The sequence below is a fragment of the Pseudorca crassidens genome, chromosome 14, assembly GCF_039906515.1.
Source record: "Pseudorca crassidens isolate mPseCra1 chromosome 14, mPseCra1.hap1, whole genome shotgun sequence".
NCBI classification, from domain to species: Eukaryota; Metazoa; Chordata; class Mammalia; order Artiodactyla; family Delphinidae; genus Pseudorca; species Pseudorca crassidens.
In genome coordinates this window covers 13,582,473-13,603,759 of record NC_090309.1, presented here as the reverse complement: position 1 = coordinate 13,603,759, position 21,287 = coordinate 13,582,473, and the positions used below count along the sequence as shown (strand labels likewise).

The 21,287-nt window shown below is 46.9% G+C and overlaps 1 protein-coding gene across 1 annotated transcript in view; it reads left to right on the top strand.

Moving 5' to 3' along the window:
- Window positions 1-21,287, top strand: part of SMYD1 (SET and MYND domain containing 1) — a 51,050-nt gene that overhangs the window by 25,410 nt on the left and 4,353 nt on the right. The window contains exons 7-13 of the mRNA XM_067704436.1: window positions 1,947-2,160; window positions 3,934-4,064; window positions 6,436-6,474; window positions 9,153-9,342; window positions 16,475-16,567; window positions 18,612-18,775; window positions 19,919-20,087. Coding sequence (XP_067560537.1) covers window positions 1,947-2,160; window positions 3,934-4,064; window positions 6,436-6,474; window positions 9,153-9,342; window positions 16,475-16,567; window positions 18,612-18,775; window positions 19,919-20,087 — 1,000 coding nt within the window. The remainder of the gene's footprint in view (window positions 1-1,946; window positions 2,161-3,933; window positions 4,065-6,435; window positions 6,475-9,152; window positions 9,343-16,474; window positions 16,568-18,611; window positions 18,776-19,918; window positions 20,088-21,287) is intronic.

The window sequence follows — 21,287 nt, the reverse complement described above, 5'->3', positions numbered from 1 at the left end:
CCCCCAATGTTTACTTTTTAAAAATTGATCTGCCTGTGTCAAAAAATTAATGAGTGGCAGAGAGTCACCAAAGTGTCCCTTGGTCACAGGCTTTATCTTGTGGGCATGGGCTGCCTAATGGTTAACAAGTGGGCCTTCTCTGCCCTCAGAGTGAAGTAAGGCCCTCTGTCTCATACTCAAAGTTCTGTACTTTCTATGCTGTATAGCACGGGGAGATCAGCTTTGTGACGACCTAAAGGGGTGGAATGGGGAGGGTGGGAGGGAAGCCCAAGAGGGAGGGGATATAGGTATACATATAGCTGATTCACTTTGTTGTACAGCAGAAACTAACACAACATTGTAAAGCAATTATAATCTAACAAAGATGTAAAAAAAAAAAAAAAAACCTCCCCAAAAAACAAAGTTCTGGGTTCTGGCTTTCTAGGGCCCTCCCTCTTGTCCCACATTAACCACCCCCCTTCTCCTCCAGAGCCCTTTGCTCCTTCCAGACGAGGCCTTCCTTGCCCCTGCTCCCTGCATATGCACGTTTGGGGCTGCCTCAGGGCCTTTGCTTATACTGTTTCCCCTCTTAGATTGTCTTTGCCTTCTCTCTATCTAATCATTAAGAATGTGAATAAGTTCACACATGATGTCGACATCCACTACCTCACTTTGTCTCCTAAACACCTCTGTGTTGGAGGAGGGCATTGAGAGGACACGACTTCTGGTTGACCTGCAAGCTGGACCCAGGTCTTCATCCCCTCCCCTGTCCTTGGAATGTGCTCGCTTGCCTTCCCCACCTCCCAGAAGCTGCCCAAGAATGTGGCATTGAGATAGCAATGTGGTGTTGAAACCACCTGGAAGGTATGACTGAACCCAGTGAAGGCCTCTTTATAAACCCTAAAATTCGGCTGGCAGGGACCAAGATCTTTTTTTTTTTTTAATTTATTTTTTTTGCGGTACGCGGGCCTCTCACTGTTGTGGCCTCTCCCATTGCGGAGCACAGGCTCCGGACGCGCAGGCTCAGCGGCCATGGCTCACGGGCCCAGCCGCTCCGCGGCATGTGGGATCTTCCCGGACCGGGGCACGAACCCGTGTCCCCTGCATCGTCAGGCGGACTCTCAACCACTGCGCCGCCAGGGAAGCCCCCAAGATCTTTTTATCTGTGGCCGCCCAAGACAAGCCTCCTAAGTAAGTCCCCTGCTGATTCGAACTGACACCCACCAATCTGGAGTGGTCTGCCTCTCTTCCTGCCCTCTGTGGATGGGGGCCAGTTTGTGAACCAACACTCTGCAGGTTAGCACGGCAGGGGATACATATTATCCTCACTTTACTTGCCACTGGAGAGGTTCAGGGAGGTCAAGTGATTTGCCCAGGGTCACACAGTAAGAAGTGGAGTCGTCAGACTCCTTCTCCAGTGCTCATCTTAGCCACACAGTCAGGAGAGACCCAGGCTGCTGCACCTCACTGTGTCCCCAGGCCCCTTCCATGATTACCCAGACCCACGTGACCTGGCTTCTGCCCACCTCTCCACCTTTATGTGATTTCCTCTCCTTGCTCCCTAGCTCCAGCACCTTGCTGTTTCTAATCGTGCCAAGCTCTTTCCCTGTTCCTTCGTACTCGCTGTTCTTTCCCCATCTGCACAGGGCGGGCGCTTGTTCACTCCGCGGGCAGCCAGGGGGTGCCGTGTCAAGCCTCCCCCCATCACCTTGGTTTCCCCTTCCCCAACCGCTCCCTATCAGGTCACCCTGTTTGATTTGGGGCATAGCACTTAACAGTAGTTTAGATTATCTTTTCAACTTAGGTCTCCCACTCTAAGAAGCTTCATGCTACAAGAAATTCCATCCGTCTAGTTCAAAACGGTGTCTTGGGCCCGACCCTGTGCCGGGCGTGTACTAGACTCTCAGCAAGCGTTTGTCGAATGAATGAGCGCAGCGAGGCCTCTCTAACCCCGCCCCTCTGCGCAGGCTGGCGGCGCGCGTCCTGTGGCGGGTGGAGAGAGAGGGCGGCGGGCTCACGGAGGGCTGCCTGGTCCCCGTGGACGACCTGCAGAGCCACGTGGAACACTTCGGGGAGGAGGCGCTGAAAGAGCTGCGGGGGGACGTGGACACTTTCCTGCAGTACTGGCCGCCCCAGAGCCAGCAGTTCAGCATGCAGTACATCTCGCGGATCTTCGGCGTGGTAAGATTTCTCCCAAAGTGGCCTTGGGGCTGGGCTGGCGCCTGGGATTGTCCGACGAAGGACCTTCCGGATGCTGCCAGGTCCGTGTGGAAGGGGAGGCCAAGAGAAGTGCTGGACGGGGGACAGAGACCTCACATGACAAACTTTTACCCAGTTCTCTTTCCGGTCTTCCTTTACTCTGAGGTCACGCCTGCGTGGCTGAAGTCAGCACCCCAAGCGTAAACTACTCGTTAGCTCTGAGCGGTAGATTTTGATGGTGATTTACCTTCTCGTTCATCTGCACTTCCTATATTTTCTCTTCTCCACATTGAAAACGAAGACCCAGTCACTATCCCTTCTTGCCCACCAGTCACTTTGGAAGTAAGACTCTTCCTTTTCCCACATCTGATGTGCTGATCATGGGCAACCAGGGAGAGGAGAGTAGGGGCTTTCTGGAGGGCACTGCCTTGAGCAACCTATCCAGGCCTCTTGAAGCCATCAGTCTGTCTGATGCCAGAGTTTCTACTCTCACATGTGGAGTTTCTATGCTCCACAGCCTTGGTGTGAATGGGTGTCATAGACTATCTTGAGTATCTCTAAGGTGGTCTGGGGACTACAGCCAAGGATGCTGTAATCACCAAGGCGTAGAGCTGAAAGGACCCATGAAGATCATCTAGTCTAACTTAGTCAACCTACAGATGGGAAAATAAGAGCTCAGAGAAGAAAGAAATTTGCCCAAGGTAACACAGCTTATTAGTGGTACTGACGGGCTTAACTTCATGTACTTGCTGAATGACCAATGAGATTGATGGAGAAAGTGACTGTCCTCTAGTATCAATAACAAATAGCTATGTGCTATACAGATCAGTATATATCTATAAATGTATATTGTGTTATAAATATTATGGATAGCATGTATTTATATATATGATTTTTACATTTGGCAGAAACTTGTGTGCAGATATTAATGTATCCTAGGTAATATTTATGCTTATACATTTTTTATACCCTGAGAGCAGACATTTGGAATCTATTTCTATAAAAAAATAACTTTTTTTAAGGAAAAAGAAAGAAATCAGGTGCCGTATAAGCAGTAACCAATTTGATATGCCTGGCATTCAGAGATAAATGTTGCACTCATCAGATTTTAAAATTGTGGACAGGGAGTACAAGGTATCCACCAGACACAAAATCATCAAAAACAGATGTTAATTTTATTTTATGAATAGTTATAGGAGTTGAGAGTAGTCAAAGGTAGCAGAGGAGACACACACACACAAAGCAGAGAAGGGCACAGAGAGAGAAACCAAGATAGACGCTGGGGAAGACTCATGAGACTCAGATACAGGAAAAAGGAGAAACTTCTCAGAACCAACATTTCCATCTTGGGCCTTTTTATTTTTTTACTTTATTTTATTTTTTGACTGTGCCACACGGCTTGTGGGACCTTAATTGCCCGACCAGGGATTGAACCTGGGGCCCCAGCAGTGAGAGCACTGAGTCCTAACCACTGAACCACCAGGGAATTCCCATTTTGGGCCTTTTTAGAATACAGCTACCCAAAACTTTCAAGGTGGTGGTGCATTTTAGCAAATAGGAGACTTTCCCACGGTGCTAATCTTGAGGGTCATTTGGAGTCACACAGAGAACAGGAGACTGACTGTCTCGTTTCCAGACTCTCTAAGCATTTCCAGGATGAGACCAGGTTTTCTATTTTTTAAAAAACTTTCAACAGCTGGAGGGTGTTCTGCGCCAAGTCTATGTTAGCTGACTCTCCTCTTTTCCCCTGGGTAGATTAACTGCAATGGTTTCACGCTCAGTGACCAGAGAGGCCTGCAGGCAGTGGGTGTGGGCATCTTCCCCAACCTGGGCCTGGTGAACCATGACTGTTGGCCCAACTGCACGGTCATATTTAACAACGGCAAGTGAGTATGTCTTCAACTTGGGTTGGTATGTTGGGAATGGGGAGACCTTACGGTATTGTCTCTACCCTTGATTTAAACCAAAAGTAACCTGTTGAACCTGAGCTAGCATGGATTCCAAATGGACAGAAAATAGAAATTTTATTCTAGAATAATTGTGAATGGGAGAAACATAATGAGGAAGATGGCAAAGAATTCCACATGAGGAATTTTGGAGTCTCTGTATGTTTCTTGAGGTTGCCTAGATATGTTAGATAAACCTCTAACTGCTACATAATTTAGAACTTGAAGCCTGAGATTTTTCTATCTAGAGGTCATTGCAGAACCTCATCAACTGAGAAGGCGCTTGGCAGGAACAGTCAAGTTCCCAGCAGAAATCAGAAGGCACACGCAGGGGTTACCCTAAGAGAAGTTAGTAAGAGCACAATTGACGGAAGTGTGGGTAGAGTCGAAGAAATTGACAAAGAATGGTGAAATGTCCAGGGTCTAGTGACAGAATGAAACCATTACCACCTTTTGACCTGGAGGGGCAATGGAGGAAGTACGGTTCTTGCAGCTGGTGAGAGCTGTAGCCATAGGAGGGGGCCCTTTCTCCCTGCCCACCCCCGCCACTCCAACAGCTTGGCTGTACCTGTAGAGAAACCAGCCACTGCTAGAACTGTGGTGTGGCAGAGGGAGAGCCAAGAGACTAAATACCCCAACCTCTTTCTCCTCCCATCTTCTGATCTCCTCCCATGGGCCAAACCCCAACCAGAAGCCAGAGGGCCAAGGAACCTGGGTGATGAAGCCCTCAGAGGTCAGCCCTGCCCCCCTGGAAGGCACAGGTCGGGACAGGAGGGCAGAGAATGGAATTTGGGGTGGGGCGCAAATGGAGAAGAGTCAGCAAACAGGATGAGCCCCTCGTTGTCCATGGCTTAGGCTGGGGGGCTTTGGGGGAATGAGGCCTAAACAATATTTCTTTTGCTCTTAGAGATGAGCTCTTATGACAGGTGCCAGTTGACTCTAAGCCATCAACAATGAGCAGGCTTCCCCCCAAAGATAATGGTTTCTGGTTCTCAGCCAAGACTCAAGCTTAAGTTCCAACAGAGCGAGGGCTCTGATTTCCCTTTTCCTTCCTATTTCTGGAAGCAAGGGCATGCATGACAGTAGCACTTGAGAAAGTCACTCAAGACAGGACAGTTCATTTTGCACCCAGATGATTATCTTTCCCCAGCATTTGTATTTCCCTTTGTAAGCCTCTTGGGGTCACTGGCCTGGACCTCATGGAATCCTCCCCAGAGGAGCTGGTGTCTGGAGTTACCCTGGTTGGCAGAGAAGATCAGATTCACATGTGGGGCTGGTCTTTCTGGACACCACTCCCCTAAGTGGTGGTGACCCAGAGCTCTTCTTGTCACCACATGTAGCAGCCACAAGAACCCGGGGGCCCTTTCTTCAGATCATCACCAGTGCCCGCTCTGGCTTCCACGCATCCACTAATTTCAAGCAGCCACATTGTACCCGAGCTTCTTGGATGTTGTGCAAGAGGTGACTGCAGTCACTGTCTAGCTGCTGCCATAGTGGAAAGAACACTGGACGTGGTGCTAGGAGCCCAATTCTAACCCCAGTAATTTCTGCATACTTCCTGAGTGATGGGTCTCCAGACACAGTTCAAACTGTTCCCAAAATAGACATTCAAAGAGGCCACCCTTATTTGTCCAAGATGCTTGTTAGTGGGACAATAATAGCCTCCCATGTGTTTTCTTAGCACTCGACTTTTATTTTATTCTTTTGGAAAAGAATGCCTGAAGGAAGGTTTATTTCAGTAGAAGAGAAAGCTGAGCCAGGGTTTGAATCATCCAAAGATCGCCTGATGCTGCTTCTTGGTGGCCACACAGCTGGGGACTCTAAGTTGAAGCCCTTATTGGTGTACCACTCAGAAAACCCCAAGACTCTGAAGGGGTACTCCAAGCCCAATTTGCCCACGATTTGGCGCTCAAACAGGACTGGGCAACCTGGAGCATCTTTCATGAATGGTTCCCATACTTTTTGTGCCCTGCCATTGAAAAATACTGTAGCACTCTACTTTTCGATGCGTTGTCTCGTGACGGTCTCATGACCAGGTTACAGATGAGAATACCGAGGCCCAGGGAAGTGAAGCAACTTGTCCAGGGCCGAATCCCTTTGAACCCAGAACTTCTCATTCCAAATCCAGTGCACTTTCCACTATAGCAGGCTGCCTCTTGTCAAGGGAGCCCAGCTAGGAGCGGCTGGGATAAAGATGGTTGTGATGACCAAAGCTTTGATGGCATAACCTGGAGTGCTGTGCGCCCTTGCTAGCCGTACGGGATAAGCCAATGGTAATGATTTCCATTTGGGTGTCTGTTTTGTTTTTCAGTCATGAGGCAGTGAAATCCATGTTTCACACCCAGATGAGGTGGGTCAGTCTTTGGAAACATCCCTGCTGCTCTGACCCATCTCCCTCACTTGCCTGGTTTGCTGGGGCTGCCCCTTCACGAGACCCCTTGGCTGTCTGTCCGTAATGTCCTTCTGCTCCCCAGAATCTTGTCTTTGCTGGATGCTGTGTGTTTAATGCATTTATATTAATCATTTTGTTCCTCACCCACCCACTACCTGCTGTGCCTATGCTTCCCTCTCTTACTCCTCATTTCTCTCTCTCCTCCAACCTCAAAGCGTGAAGGTCCTTTCCAGTCCACATCATCTTAGCAAAAACCCACACTCTCCCTTTAAACCCTGCTTATCGTGAAATGAGCACTGTTGATATTACTGACCTACTAAAGGACTCTGTGTTTTTGTTTTTTTTCTTTTTTGCGGTACGCGGGCCTCTCACTGTTGTGGCCTCTCCCTTTCGGAGCACAGTCTCCGGACGCTCAGGCTCAGCGGCCATGGCTCACGGGCCCAGCTGCTCCGCGGCATGTGGGATCTTCCCGGATCGGGACACGAACCCGTGTCCCCTGCATCGGCAGGCAGACTCTCAACCACTGCACCACCAGGGAAGCCCAAGGACTCTGTGTTTGTTTATAACCTCCAACTTCTCACTCAGACTGGTTCTGAAAATGGTACCCATAACTGTGATGTTTTTGATAAATATTTATTCATAGTATTCTCTTTATTGCTTCTGGCCAACCATGAATTAGTGGTTTAGGTTAGATTTTACTTCGGACTTTTCTTAATGACAGCTCCACAGCCCCAGTGGGCCTTTTTCTCAAGGTGGGCTTGAAAGTACTTGAAATGATCTTCGGATTAACAACAAAATGCTGTGTGGAAGTTTGGGCTTTGGGAGGGCAGGGGTAGGAGTGGTTGGTGCACCTGAGTCTGTGTTGATGTGCGTTGCGAGGGACTTTGGACGATTCACATCATCTCCTGGGTGTTTGGTTCTACATTTGTAGAGCAAAGGTCAAGGTGAGAGCGTGTCTAGGGACCTTCCTAATTCTAAGTCTCTGTGGCCCTGGACTCTGCTCCTGACCTCTCTACAAGAAATACTTAAGTTGCCTACTTGTGGCTCAATTGGCTGAACTGTAGAACTGCAGAGCATTAGAGATGGAAGAGGTCTGGGATCCAAAACAGAATAGTGGTCACTATTCCTCCCCTGATTCCCAGTGCCAGGTTAGGTAAAGTGGGGCATATTGTGCATTTCTTATACCTAAGTGACTTTACATTAATTTGGTTTTGAAAACTCTCTCATATCATTGAAATAATTTGAGATACTCTGAGACCTTGTAAGAATTGGATTAACCTTGGTGCAAAGCAAAGCTACTGGCCAACTCAACTGGTCATTGATTTACTGTTGAACGAGGACATGTCAATATAGTGAGCTGCCTCTGTGAAAGGGCTAGTGGGAGCAGAATTGCTTACTTATCCTGTATTATCACATATATTGGGCAAGGCAGTGTACCCCACTTTGAGAGAAGGTTCTTTAACCTTAAGCGGTCACCTCAGGGGCCTGGACATGCAAGTCACTGCTGTTCCTCGCTTGGTTGTCGCCTCCGAGCACGTGGAGGGGGCTCCCTCTGACTGGGACCTTTCTCTGGTGCTAGAATCTTCTCTTGCCTTTCACGTGGCATCTGAATCAGCCTCTCTGGGAGGTAAAGGAAATGACCATGGACTTCTCTGTAGATGCTTTCCCAGCCCTCTGCATCCTGCCCCTCACTCTCTGGGTGATGGGTTCCCTCTGGGCAGGGAGGCCCCCTGATGTTGTAGGGATACAGGAGCATAGCTTAGGATCCAGCTTGCCGGGCTCACCCCTCTTCTGTAGTTTCTGGACTCCTGGGTGGAAGATGCATGGCTGAGAGGCCCACAGGCTGGTCTCAGCTAGTTTGGCTTAGCTGGGTGTCAGTTGTGCAGTGGGATTTTGTCTTCAGTACATTCTGTATCTATATTACATGGTGAGGTGTGTAGTGCTGTAAGTAATTGGAGGGTCAGGTCTAGGCTGGAAGGGGGTTACAATGTCATCTGCTCTCGCTAACCACCTTCAACCCCAAAGCCATGTCCCCCAGTAAACACAAAAGTGAACAATGCAGTGGGCTAATAAAGAGCTAGCCTTTATTTGCCTCAGAGATCTGCAGGCATAAGTCTCCTCACATAAATTAGGTCTGAACCATTGGACCAAAGGTTAAGGTAAGAGGGGGCTTATAATTAGACACAGAACGGGCCAAGCTTCTGGGTAACTGAATGTGCGTGTTTCTGAGAGAAGCAGTCTCCAAACTAACCAGAAATGACTATCAAGGCTTCTCTCGTCTGGAGTTTTTGCCTTATTATTTCTCCATTCCTTTGTTACAGACAATCAGTATACTGGGAGACCTGCAGGCGTGGGACCTTTGTATGCTTTTATGACGGAGCCCAGCCCTCTACTGGGAGTCTATTTGAGCTGATTCCAGAGCAATTAGCTGAATGGAGCAGATTTGATTGTTATAATGAGTAGAGTAGAACTCTCCAGAAAACTGTCCTTTACACCACATCTCCCCCTTTGGGGGGGAATGGAGTTTTCTCAGTGTTAGTGGAGGTCGTTGTCTTTGAGACTCAACTTCTTGAAACCTTGAAGAGCATACATCCCACCCCGGATCTGATGGACTCTTCTCCTTTACCCTGCTCCAGAATTGAACTCCGGGCCCTGGGCAAGATCTCAGAAGGAGAGGAGCTGACCGTGTCCTATATCGACTTCCTTAACGTCAGCGAAGAACGCAAGAAGCAGCTGAAGAAGCAGTACTACTTTGACTGTACGTGTGAGCACTGCCAGAAAGGGCTGAAGGACGACCTCTTCCTGGGTGTGAAAGACGACCCGAAGGTACAGGCAGCCCCACCACTGGGGTGCTTCTGGGCATCTTCCCCAGGAGCCAGGCGAGGGCAGATTCCACAGCTAACCAAGGCGCCACTGCCCTGGTGGACAGAGCGGGTGGTGGACAGAGCACGCAGATGGGTCCCAGCTAGCGTCCTGGTACCACTGCTTGCCAGGTGTCTGACTTTGGGGAAGTTACTCTGTTTTCTCATTTGTAAGATAGGAATGATGGCACCTGCTACAGGGGTTGTTATGAGGATTAAGCAAGATGATATATGTAAAAGGAGAGGCATAGCGAGTAGACGCTAAAGGAGAGGCATAGAGAGTAGACACTAAAGGAGAGGCATAGAGAGTAGACACTGAAGGAGAGGCATAGAGAGTAGACGCTGAAGGAGAGGCATAGAGAGTAGACGCTGAAGGAGAGGCATAGAGAGTAGACGCTGAAGGAGAGGCATAGAGAGTAGACGCTGAAGGAGAGGCATAGAGAGTAGACACTAAGGGAGAGGCATAGAGAGTAGACACTGAAGGAGAGGCATAGAGAGTAGACGCTGAAGGAGAGGCATAGAGAGTAGACACTAAAGGAGAGGCATAGAGAGTAGACACTAAAGGAGAGGCATAGAGAGTAGACACTAAGGGAGAGGCATAGAGAGTAGACACTGAAGGAGAGGCATAGAGAGTAGACGCTGAAGGAGAGGCATAGAGAGTAGACACTAAAGGAGAGGCATAGAGAGTAGACACTAAAGGAGAGGCATAGAGAGTAGACACTGAAGGAGAGGCATAGAGAGTAGACGCTGAAGGAGAGGCATAGAGAGTAGACACTGAAGGAGAGGCATAGAGAGTAGACGCTGAAGGAGAGGCATAGAGAGTAGACGCTGAAGGAGTGGCATAGAGTAGACACTAAGGGAGAGACATAGAGAGTAGACACTGAAGGAGAGGCATAGAGAGTAGACACTCAGTAAATTTAAGTTCCTCTTCTTGCCCCTTTGCAGGTTAAGTGATGCTGAGAATTCCATATAGAGAGACCAGATGGGCAAAGAGACTTGTTGTCGGGTTATCACAAAGATATTCCTAGTCCCATGGAAATGGGCAATGGGGAGATGGAGCAATGTTTGGATTGCTTAATATGCTTAATTCCTGAGTAACTGTTGCCTAATTGATGGTGAGACCACTCAGCACTGGAAGTCTTACCAAGGGGGATGTCCCCCAGCGCCCCCTTCACAATAAGCAAGCCTTCGTAGAGGCTCCTGAAGAAGACCTCAAGACCTCAGATAATCAACTATACTTCAATTAAAAAAAAAATAAAAGAGAGCGAGAGACTTAGGAACGAAGGCACCTGGTCCAGGAATGCAAATATGCGAAGAGCATGACCTGCCGGGGGACCTGAGTCCTCGGCTGCATCTCCCTTCACAGACTGCGGTGCTCTGGCCCTGCACCAAATCCCCTGTGGGGAGGGCAGCTTTCCCCCCACCCGTGAGGCCTGCCAGGGAGAGCCTTTGGAATTGCCTACGGTCAGGTCTGAAAAATCACACGTAGGTTTTTAACCGGGAGCCATTCTCCTCGGGGAGGCTAACCCAGCACTTCTATATAATTCACAGTTCACCAGAGCATTTAAGATACAAATATACTTCTGAATTAACGTATGCATCCTAAGTGTGGGCAGGAACTTGTCTCTGGTTAGAGCAAAGGCTACAAGCAAAACTGACTTCTAGGTTCAGATGGTGGGGCCTCTCTCAATGACTTCATTACCCAGTGGTGTCAGTGCTACTGTCCAGATAGCTCTGTTCCCCCACTTGATGCACCTCTCTTTCATTTTCTGGCTATTCGAGGCTTCTTTTGCCACTAACTTATTTTTACTCTCAATATATAATATTTTTTACCCTTTGGCCAAGCAGTTCTAAGAATTTACCCTGCAGATATACTTGCGTATGTGCACAGGAATATATGTGTAAAGAGATAGTACATTATGGCATTATTGGGAACAGCAAAATATTGGAAAAAAGCTAAATAACCACCAATAGGGAAATATTTAAGTTAAGAAAATAAACTAATGAGTTAGATCTTTGTGTACAGACATGGAATGAGCTCTCTTTCTTTTTTTTTTATTTATTATTTTTAAAAATTGAAGTATAGCTGATTTACAGTGTTGTGTTAGTTGCTGGTGTACAGCAAAGTGACTCAGTTATACATACATATATATATTCTTCTTCATATTCTTTTCCATGATGATTTATTACAGGATTTTGAATATAGTTCCCTGTTCTATACAGTAGGACCTTGTTGTTTATCATTCTACATGTAATAATTTGCATCTGCTAGTCTCAAACTCCCAATACTTCCCTCCCCCATCCCCCTCCCCCTTGGCAACCACAAGTCTCTATGTCTGTGAGTCTGTTTCTGTTTCATAGATAAGTTCATTTGTGTCACATTTTAGATTCCACATATAAGTGGTATCATATGGTATTTGTTTTTCTCTTTCTGACTTACTTTGCTTAGTGTGATAATCTCTAGGTCCATCCATGTAGCTGCAAATCGCATTATTTCATTCTTTTTTATGGCCGAGTAATATTCCATTGTACCACATCTTCTTTATCCATTCATCTGTCGATGGACATTTAGGTTGTTTCCATGTCTTGGTAATTGTAAATAGTTGAGCTCTATTTCTTAAGGGAAAAGAGTTAAGGGGCTGGACATTGACGTATGAATTCGTTTCCTAGGGCTGCCATAACACAGTACCCCAAACTGGGTGGCTTACAATAGAAATGTATTGTTTCTCAGGTCTGGAGGCTAAAATCTGAAATCAAGGTCTTGGCAGGGCTGGTTCCTTTTGAGGGCTGTGAAAGAAGTGTCTGTTCTAGGCCTCTTTCTTTGGCTTGTAGCTGGCCCTGGGCCTTTTCACATGGTCTTCTCCTCATGTGTCTTTTTCTCTTCACCTGGCATTGTTTTTTTAAGAACACCAGTGCTGTTGGATTAAGGGCCCATCCTACTTGAGTATGACCTCATCTTAACAAATTACATCTGCAATGACCCCATTTCTAAATAAGGTCAGATTCTGAGGTACTGGGGGTTAAGACTGCAACATAGGAATTTAATTTGGGGGGGATGAAATTCAACCCATAACACTGTGTATGCTACCATTTCTGAAAATTAAATTTATTAAATTATTTCAATTAAAAGGGACACATGCCCTGACACAGATTCGCTCACAAGCAGAGTCAGTCTCCAAACAGACAGAAGTAGGAGGAGGAATCTGTAACCAGTGGATCAACGATGCCTAGTGTGGAGAAGTTGAGAGTCATCCCTCCCAGGCAGGATACAAAGCAGGAATGCGTTCCTTATAGGAACAACCCCATTTTCACAGAATCAAAGGTTCTGTTTTCCAGGAAATGTGTATTGACACTTATGTGTGGGGCACTGAACACAGTACCACAGGAGCTACAGAAAAGAATAAGCCACTGTGTCCACCCTCACCCTGACCTTCCAGAACCTGCAGGATAATATGTGTCTTATCAGCAAGCCAGCCAGCCTTCCCTCCTGGTGCCTGGCCCTGAGTATTTTTTTCATAACTTGCTTCCACCACTACCTAATTTTTCAAAGAGGCCAGACCCTCTTTTCTCCCTTCAGAAATTAAGTGAAACAACTGTGTAGTCATTTCTCTAAATTTTTCAATATTTACCTGGCAACTCCAATAGTTAAATAGGTGATGTGTGGCTGTTAGCTCCTGTCCCTTCACTTTAGATATGCTCACCAGCTGGTGACTGTATGCCTACGTCTTTCAGTCTGAATTAGCAGAGCTGACATCTCTCTTGATATAAAAACATCGATGATTTCTGCTTGAACCGACCTTGATTCAAAGCGAAAACTGTCTATTATTTTTATATCACATTGGGTTTCTCTGTTAAAATAAAGAAATAACTCAAAATAAAAATGACTCAACCAAAACAAGTAAGCAGAAGAAAAAATTGAGTATAACTTTTTAAAAGCAAGTGCATCTGAAGGCATAATAAAAAGCCATTATATTGTAGTGGAAAGAATACTGGAGAATTAGGAGGCCTGTGTTCTAGTTCTGGCTGTGACCCTGAATGTCTGAGCTTGGGCACGTCTCTTCCTTGTGGGTCTCAGTTTCCTCATCTGTAAAGTGGAGCATTGGACTAACTTATTAACAGTTCCTTCAAGCTTTTCTATCTATGATGTCATCACAGTTGCTTTTCTTTCTTTATTTAAATAATGCTTTATCCCAGCCTGACAAGCTCCTTTCTATACACCAGCCTTTGTGACTCATCTTCAAACCTTAAATTGGCATCAAAATTGTTTCTGACTCCTATGTATATATTATAAATAACTAAATAAATATAATAAAAACACACACATATAGACCTGGATAAAAATAAAAACCAAATCTTTTAAAAATGAGAACATAACACCAATTTCCCCCGATTGTAGCTTTGGACCCTCCTTGTTTAGGCTGTTTGGTTCTCTCTCTCTCTCTCTCTCTCCAGCCTTCAGCTATGGTTTTCACAATAGGAATGTTCCAGTTTCTCAAGATTGGGGAGCTAATGTCCCTCTTTCCTTCCCCTCCTCCTCTTTTGATTCCTCCTCTGGCTTCTACCCCTTCTCCTCCGGTTCCTTTCTCTTCCTCCCTGTTTTCTATTAATTGTGGTGTGCTCCTCGAGAGGGGAGCCTCTCTCTGTGGGCTTCCTTACATCCTATCTGCAGATCAGGTTTTCCTGCCTTTACTCCGAAAAGGGAGCCAAGTGGAACCGCCCATTTCCCTTCTCAGAATAGCTTTATCCCATGTTGCATGTGTCAGTTAACAACCTTTCAGCCAGGTTGTTTTGAGAACATTGGCAGTTGCCTCCTTGTAAAAATTTAATTCCCTTCCAGAGCTTAAAGTAACACTCTTCCTTACAACATCAAACTGAGCAAGGCTTTCATTAACACCTAACAGCTTGGTATTCCCTGAATTTACCCTGCAAGATATTGATTACCCCAGAAGATTCACTAAGAATTTTGAGTTTTAAAGACAACGGAACGTGCAGTGGGTTGGAGACTAGTGTGATTTTATGAGCCAACACTTGGGCAACAAACTATAGGTGAAACTAAAGATGTACGTTTGATGGATGGGTGACACACCTCCGAACCACCAGTCACAGAACTCTACACAACCAGGCAAGATATGGACTCCTCTCACTAATGTGCTTGATTCAGACAGGCTAAGGAAAGCAGACGCACGCTGAAATGACTGGTCTTGGGACCAAGGCATGGTCTGCTAACTAGCAGAATGCTGAGTAGCGCTCGGGCGGGAAGCCAACATTCGGGTCGTCAGGCAGGAAGGCAGCCAGAAGCCAGGAATCTCAGCCAAATCAAAGGTCAAGGTGAAAGTTAAGTCAGGAGTGAGACCTGCCAGAAGAACTCAGAGCATTGATGGATGCATCAGATGCTGGAGTCAGGCTGTGAGACAGACTTCCATACAGAAGGATATGGAAATGAAGGTAGTCAGAATTTTAGGGATGATCAAGAACTCTGCAGAAGCCAAAGTAGGTGAAGTGGGGAGAAGCATAAATATAATCCCACTTCCTTAAGTGATCTCGACCCTGAGGCAAGCTGTCCTGGGTTCGGGTTCTCCTATTACAAGATGGACACTGTGGAACTGGCTCAAGACAGCTGGGAGCCTGAGGGAAGACCCTTGATCTCCACGTATTAGGGGGCTGTATTTTTAAGGGAACAGATGCCCACTCTCCTGTAACTTTTTGGTAGTTTAGTGACGGTGACCTCACAAAATAATGTGAGCAGCAGATATAAACACAGCTGTTGATCCCAATTCTTTGTGGTGAAAAAATTTGACGACCAGAGAACTGATTAAATTGTTCTAGTTTTGTCCAGTGGAAAACTCTAGTTACTAAAAAGGCGATATAGGTATTTTTATATTTATATGCGAAAATATCCACAATCTACTGAGTGAAAAAAAAGCAGGCAATAGACAGAAATATGTTATTATTCGAGTTAGAAAAAGATTGATGCTATTGACATATACACACTCATGCATGTGTGTACATGCAGGACTGCAATTCAGCCAGAACACACAGTCATACAGACATACTCTTTTGTTGATGTGTCTGTGCCTTTGATAGGTCGGTGCCTTTCCTGTACCAGTTGTTACATAGTTTAAATATTTTTCCTCTGTATAGTCATTGGAAAATACTCCTCAACGTGCTGTGTCCATCTTCTTGTGGGTTCTGGGCATTTCTACTGTTTTCTCCGTACTTTTTCATAATGTTTTAATGTTTTACAGTTTGCATATGTTAATTTTACAGTCAGAATAAATAATAAAGTTATTTTTATTTTGGAAAAAAGTTATATTAGATTTGCCCAAGCAAAAAAAAAAAAATCTTTTTTTTCAGAAAAAAACTTCTCTTTCTTTAGTATTTTTTTTTTTTTTTGCTGTTGAGTTTTTTGGGGTTTTTTTGCCACGTGGTATGCGGGATCTTAGTTCCCTGACCAGGGATCGAACCTGTGCCCCCTGCAGTGGAAACGAGGAGTCTTAACCACTGAACCGCCAGGGAAGTCCCCCCAGAAAAGAGCTTCTGACATGGATAAACATAGCAAGCAAACTTTTCCTTTGGTCTTTGAGAAATTTGGCACTTTTTCTTCAAAATTATCGTGCCTTCATGGGAACTGGCTTCTTAATTATGGTACCTCAAATATCAAAACCTCATTTTTTTTTTTTTTTTACAAGATCACTAGACTGCTTAGGCAAACATAGGGAGCCTGGTAGGTCTAGATTTCACGGCTGACGAGTTCTCTCATGGATATCCTTTTGGTCTAGACAAGGAAATAGGGACTGGATGCAGAGACACTTGGAAGGGTTGACAGCCCATAGCTACAGGGCCCTCTTTAATGAGCTCCAATGGCAAACTGCAGTATGATATTTTTTGGTCAAGTCCCCGGCCTCTGCCCTCAACCACTGGACCACCAGGGAAGTCCTGAGCTATAGGGACCTTGCGTGGCATTTACAGAACTGAAGCATTCAATGAAGAAGGCATTCATCTTGTACTACAGTGAATGTCAAAGGTGGCAGCTGTTCAAAGATGCAGTGGGTTGCCTCACAAGGGGGTCTCCAACTGAATGTCCCTCCCTTTTCCAGCCCTCTCAGGAGGTGGTGAAGGAGATGATACAGTTCTCCAAGGATACGCTCGAAAACGTTGACAAGGCTCGCTCTGAGGGTTTGTACCACGAGGTAAGAATTCATTTTTCTTTTTTTGCGGTACGTGGGCCTCTCACTGTTGTGGCCTCTCCCGTTGCAGAGCACAGGCTCCGGATGCGCAGGCTCAGCGGCCATGGCTCACGGGCCCAGCCGCTCCACGGCATGCGGGATCTTCCCGGTCCGGGGCACGAACCCGTGTCCCCTGCATCGGCAACTCACTGAAACTGGGTTTGAGGAGAGCACAGGCAGCCTGACAAACGTCCTGGGGTCAGGGGTGTCTGTGATATCGGGGATGGAGGAATGGAAATGGCAGTGGGTGTCTTGCTTTCTCGCGTCCTGGCTACAGTGTCCAGATCTACTAACTGTGCGTTCAACCCTGGTTCTAGAAACACCAGGCGTTCTCAACTGGCTGTACACAAGAATCATTGAAAAAATCCTGATGCTCAGGACAATTCCTCCAGAACCTCTAGGAGTGGGACCCAGACATCAAGATTTGTAAAGCCCCCGAGTGATTTCAACAGGCACCTAAAGTTGAGACCCACGGCCAACACTGACCTGCAGAGCACGTGCCTGCACTGAATTCACAAAGGCAGCTTGTTGGAAGTACAGATTCCCGTGTCTCACCCCCTAAGGTGTGATCCGTCTAGTCTGCAACAGAACACAGGGACCATGAATCAGAATTTTTTCCCCCAAGCTCTTTAGACAATTTGGTAGCTAGGTTTGGATGGCACTAGGGCATGGCAAGGTGGGAGATTAATTTCTGTTCGTTTCTATCTGCTTTTCTCTGATCTTCATTCGCCTCCTTTCCTCACTCATTCTTTGCCCACTTTTGAGCCCTTACTGGGGTGACCAACACATGACATGCTCCTTGCCTCCCGGGAGTTCTGTCAGGTTGCGGGGAGAGAGTCCCATGAACAAAGTGTTGCTGTACAGTCCGGAAAATCTATGGCAGAGGCTCGCGGTAGGAGCTGGAGCTCCGGATTCCATTCCTCTGTCGTCTTCTTCGTTTGTCCTCTTCCCTGCTCACGCTTGGTAGGGTCGGGTGCAGGGCTGGACGCTGCTCATGGGCTTACAAAGATTGTCTTCAGGATAGATTGTTTGCCAGCTCACAGTTTGCCACGCCCCTACCTGGCTGCCTCATGGGCCTCTTGGAGAGTCTCAGAGAAAACTGGTTTCCACGCATTTGAAATGGAAAGAATTGTGTGACATTTCTCCCGTGAGAGTGGCAAGGGAAGGAGGGGAGAACTGTGAACCACTAAAATCTAGAGACCATCTGACTCTGTAGGGTGTAACTGAAGATATGTCTACACATGAATCAGTTGGAAAAGCCTGACTGTAAAGCCGCTTGTGGTCGGGCCCGTCTTCTTCCTCAACAGGACCCATGTGGCCTCCTCCTGATGGGTCGCCTGGCCTCTCTCTCTGCCAATCCCTCCCGTACACTTCGAGCGGGGCATGACTGTCCAACCTCACTGTGCATAAGGGCCACCCAGGGGCAGATGTGAAGGATGCCACGGTCCCTCCCCCGGGTATTCAGTTTCAATTGGTCTGGGGTAGGACTCAGACATCGGGATTTAAAAAAGCTCTCCAGATGACTCCAGAGCACAGCCAGGATGCAGAATCATGGGAATGATGGTTAAGATAAAGCTCCACTGCTTGATTTGAATACTTGCTCCATTGCTCACTTTCTGTGTAACTTTGGCAAAGCACTCGCCGCTCTGTGCTTCAGTTTCCTCGTCTGGGAGAATGGGAATATTAGTAGTGCCTATCTCATTGTGTCGTTGTGAGAAGGAGTACATATATATGTAGGAACATGCTTTCATAACTCCCTGCTGACTTCTATGATAACTCCTCATTCTGCCGTATCAGCTGTGTCTCCCACTGTTACCCTTGCCATCCCTACATCTTAGCCAAACAGGGCCATTTTGCTATTCAGATCACAAACTTGTGCTTTCCCTTCTCTGCCGGTAGTTTCCTCAAGCTTCGAAGAGTGAGTGTCCAATGCCATCGTGATGCTCCCGTATGTGAGTCAAGCATGTGCTCTGGTGCAGGGATAACAGACAGGGCCTGTGTCTCCTAGGTTGTGAAGTTATGCCGGGAGTGCCTCCAGAAGCAGGAGCCAGTGTTTGCCGACACCAACATCTACACGCTGCGGCTGTTGAGCACCGTTTCCGAGGTCCTCTCCTACCTGCAGGCCTTTGAGGAGGCCTCACACTACGCCAGGAGGATGGTGGATGGCTATATGTAGGTGACGATCCTGGGTCTCAGGTAGTCTCCTGGAAACGTGTCTATTCCAGGGATGGCAAAGAGATGGCATGCCTGTCGCTACCTCTCCCTCCTGCGCCCACAGCAGGCATCAGTAATCGATAACTGTCCTCTTTATAACTGAGTCTTTGTATCGTGGTGTTCTGAGCAATAATGTCCAAAGAATCAGATTTGATACCTGAGATGAAATCTATTTGTCATCCCTGGTCTTTCCCAAATCCTCCAGCTTGTCTATCATTTGGGAGGCATCTTCTGCTTGTGGTTTCCTTAAGGCTAAATCTGGCTTGATTTTAAGTGCTTAGAAAAGTTTCTCCCCCCTAACAATCAACAGAGGCAATCTTGTCAGCTTTAGATTTTATTTTTTTTTTAAAAAAGTGGGACTTCCTTGGTGGTCCAGTGGTTGAGATGCCTCGCTTCCACTGCAGGGGGCGTGGGTTCCATCCCTGGTTTGGGAACTAAGATCCCACATGCTGCACAGCAAGGTGCAAAAAAAAAAAAAAAAAAAAGAGGTGTCAGCCATTCTTGCTTATAAATTGTAAAAGGCAGCTCCTTTGCCTTCCCTCTGCTAATGTCCTCTCTTGCCTTATGTGTCCACATGGGCATGTGGATTTGTATTTCTGGCCAAATGAATATGTTGGCATAAGAAAGTTGCATTTTTTTGAGTGGATGTTACTCATAAACAAAATCTGGGAAAACTGTACACCATGCGAAAAGGAAGTCCTGTTAAGAGAGTGCCAAGGAGGTGAAGATACAACCCTGTCCCAAGAAGGACATTCAAATTATTTTTTTTCCCCTGAACTTCCTAGCCCGTTCAAAGGAGGGCTGAAGGCTCCCAGCTCCTTGTACTCAAGTTCCAAGTACAATCCTGACCCCGTTTCCCCATTAGGACTTGGCTCAGTAGCTAGGTCGGAGCCTCAGCTCTTGCAGCCTCACCGCGTGGGGTGTTTGGCATCTCAGTGCATCTCTGTGTGCCCTAGTCTCCCCTGATGGTTGACGCCTCACAGCGCTGGTGGGAGAGTATATGGACTTCATCAGTGAGGTCACTTTATAAGTTGTCAGATGTTGTGCAGATAAAAGGTAGGTTGGGAATATGTGTCATCATTACTTCCTCTGCCCCTGCAGGAAGCTGTATCACCCCAACAATGCCCAGCTGGGCATGGCCATCATGCGGGCAGGGCTGACCAACTGGCATGCTGGCAACATTGAGGTGGGGCACGGCATGATCTGCAAAGCCTACGCCATTCTCCTGGTGACACACGGACCCTCCCACCCCATCACCAAGGACTTAGAGGCAAGTGGCTTCTTGGGGCGAGTCTGGGCTCTCTGAAGATGGAAGCTGAGGGCTAGACTCTGCTTTTGGAAAGACCCTAGATTGCCTGCTAGACCAGAAGGGAATTCAGAAATGTTTAGTCCACTCCCCTTGTTTTATATCTGAGCAAACTGAGGCCCAGAGAAGGGGAGTAACCTGTCCTTGGTCACAAAGCGAGTGGACAGCAAAATTGAGGCTTGAACGCTGGGATGCTCCAGGCCTGGACTGAGAAAACCTAATGGTGTACATGTGTGTGTAGCACGTACATTAGAAAACGTGCCGCATGGAGTAGAGTCAGGGAGCACAGGCTCTGGGACCAGACTGCTGGGATCCAATTCCGATTTGACCACTTTCCAGCTTTGTGGCTACAAATATTGAGTGTGTGGGCCTCAGTCTTCTCATCAGAAAAATGGAGAAAAAAGGGTAAGGTTGTGGCAAAGGTTCAATGAACTGATGTGTGAAAAGCGCTCAACAGTGTCTGGTGAGTGGCATGCTCTTCATAGCTGCTGGCTGGCTTTGTGCTTTGAGGGCTGATTTATTTGAAAGTGACGGGGTTCAGAGGACTGTCCTCAGGCAGTAGTATAGGGAAAGAGGACAGACTTTGGTGTCATAGAATGTATGTCAGTACATTAAGCTTGTCAAATACAAGTGTTTGTCATTGTATTCACTGCTCTAACCTCAGCCCCTCAACGAAGCCTGGCCCTTGATAGATATTTCTTGAATTAACATATGGGAGAATGAGGGTTTTTCTGTGTCACATAGAAATAGTAATCTTCCCGGCCGTTGTAAAGTACAAGGGAATCTCACCCATTTCGTGTATGAGGAAACTGAGGGCTGAAGGGATTAAGTCACTTGCCTGATGTCCCACAGTGTTGATGGGACTTAAGTTCAGGAACCAGGGTTCAAATCCAGGTCCCCACCTAGCAGTTCCTAAGAACAAACATCCTCCGCTGAGAGCATTCCCTCAAGCTACTCTCTCAGGGGTCTGACTCCCTCTTCCTAACAAATGGAGTCCACTGCCAGGACATTAGACTCGCAGTGTATGAGTGTGTATGTGTGTCCTCTGGGGAGGTACAGTTGAATCTCAGTGGCTGGGAGCCACTTACCCCATAGTCTGTCATTTCCAAAAGGGCCAAGGTAGGTCAGAAACCAACACATCCTGGGGGTTTGTCCTCACTGTTT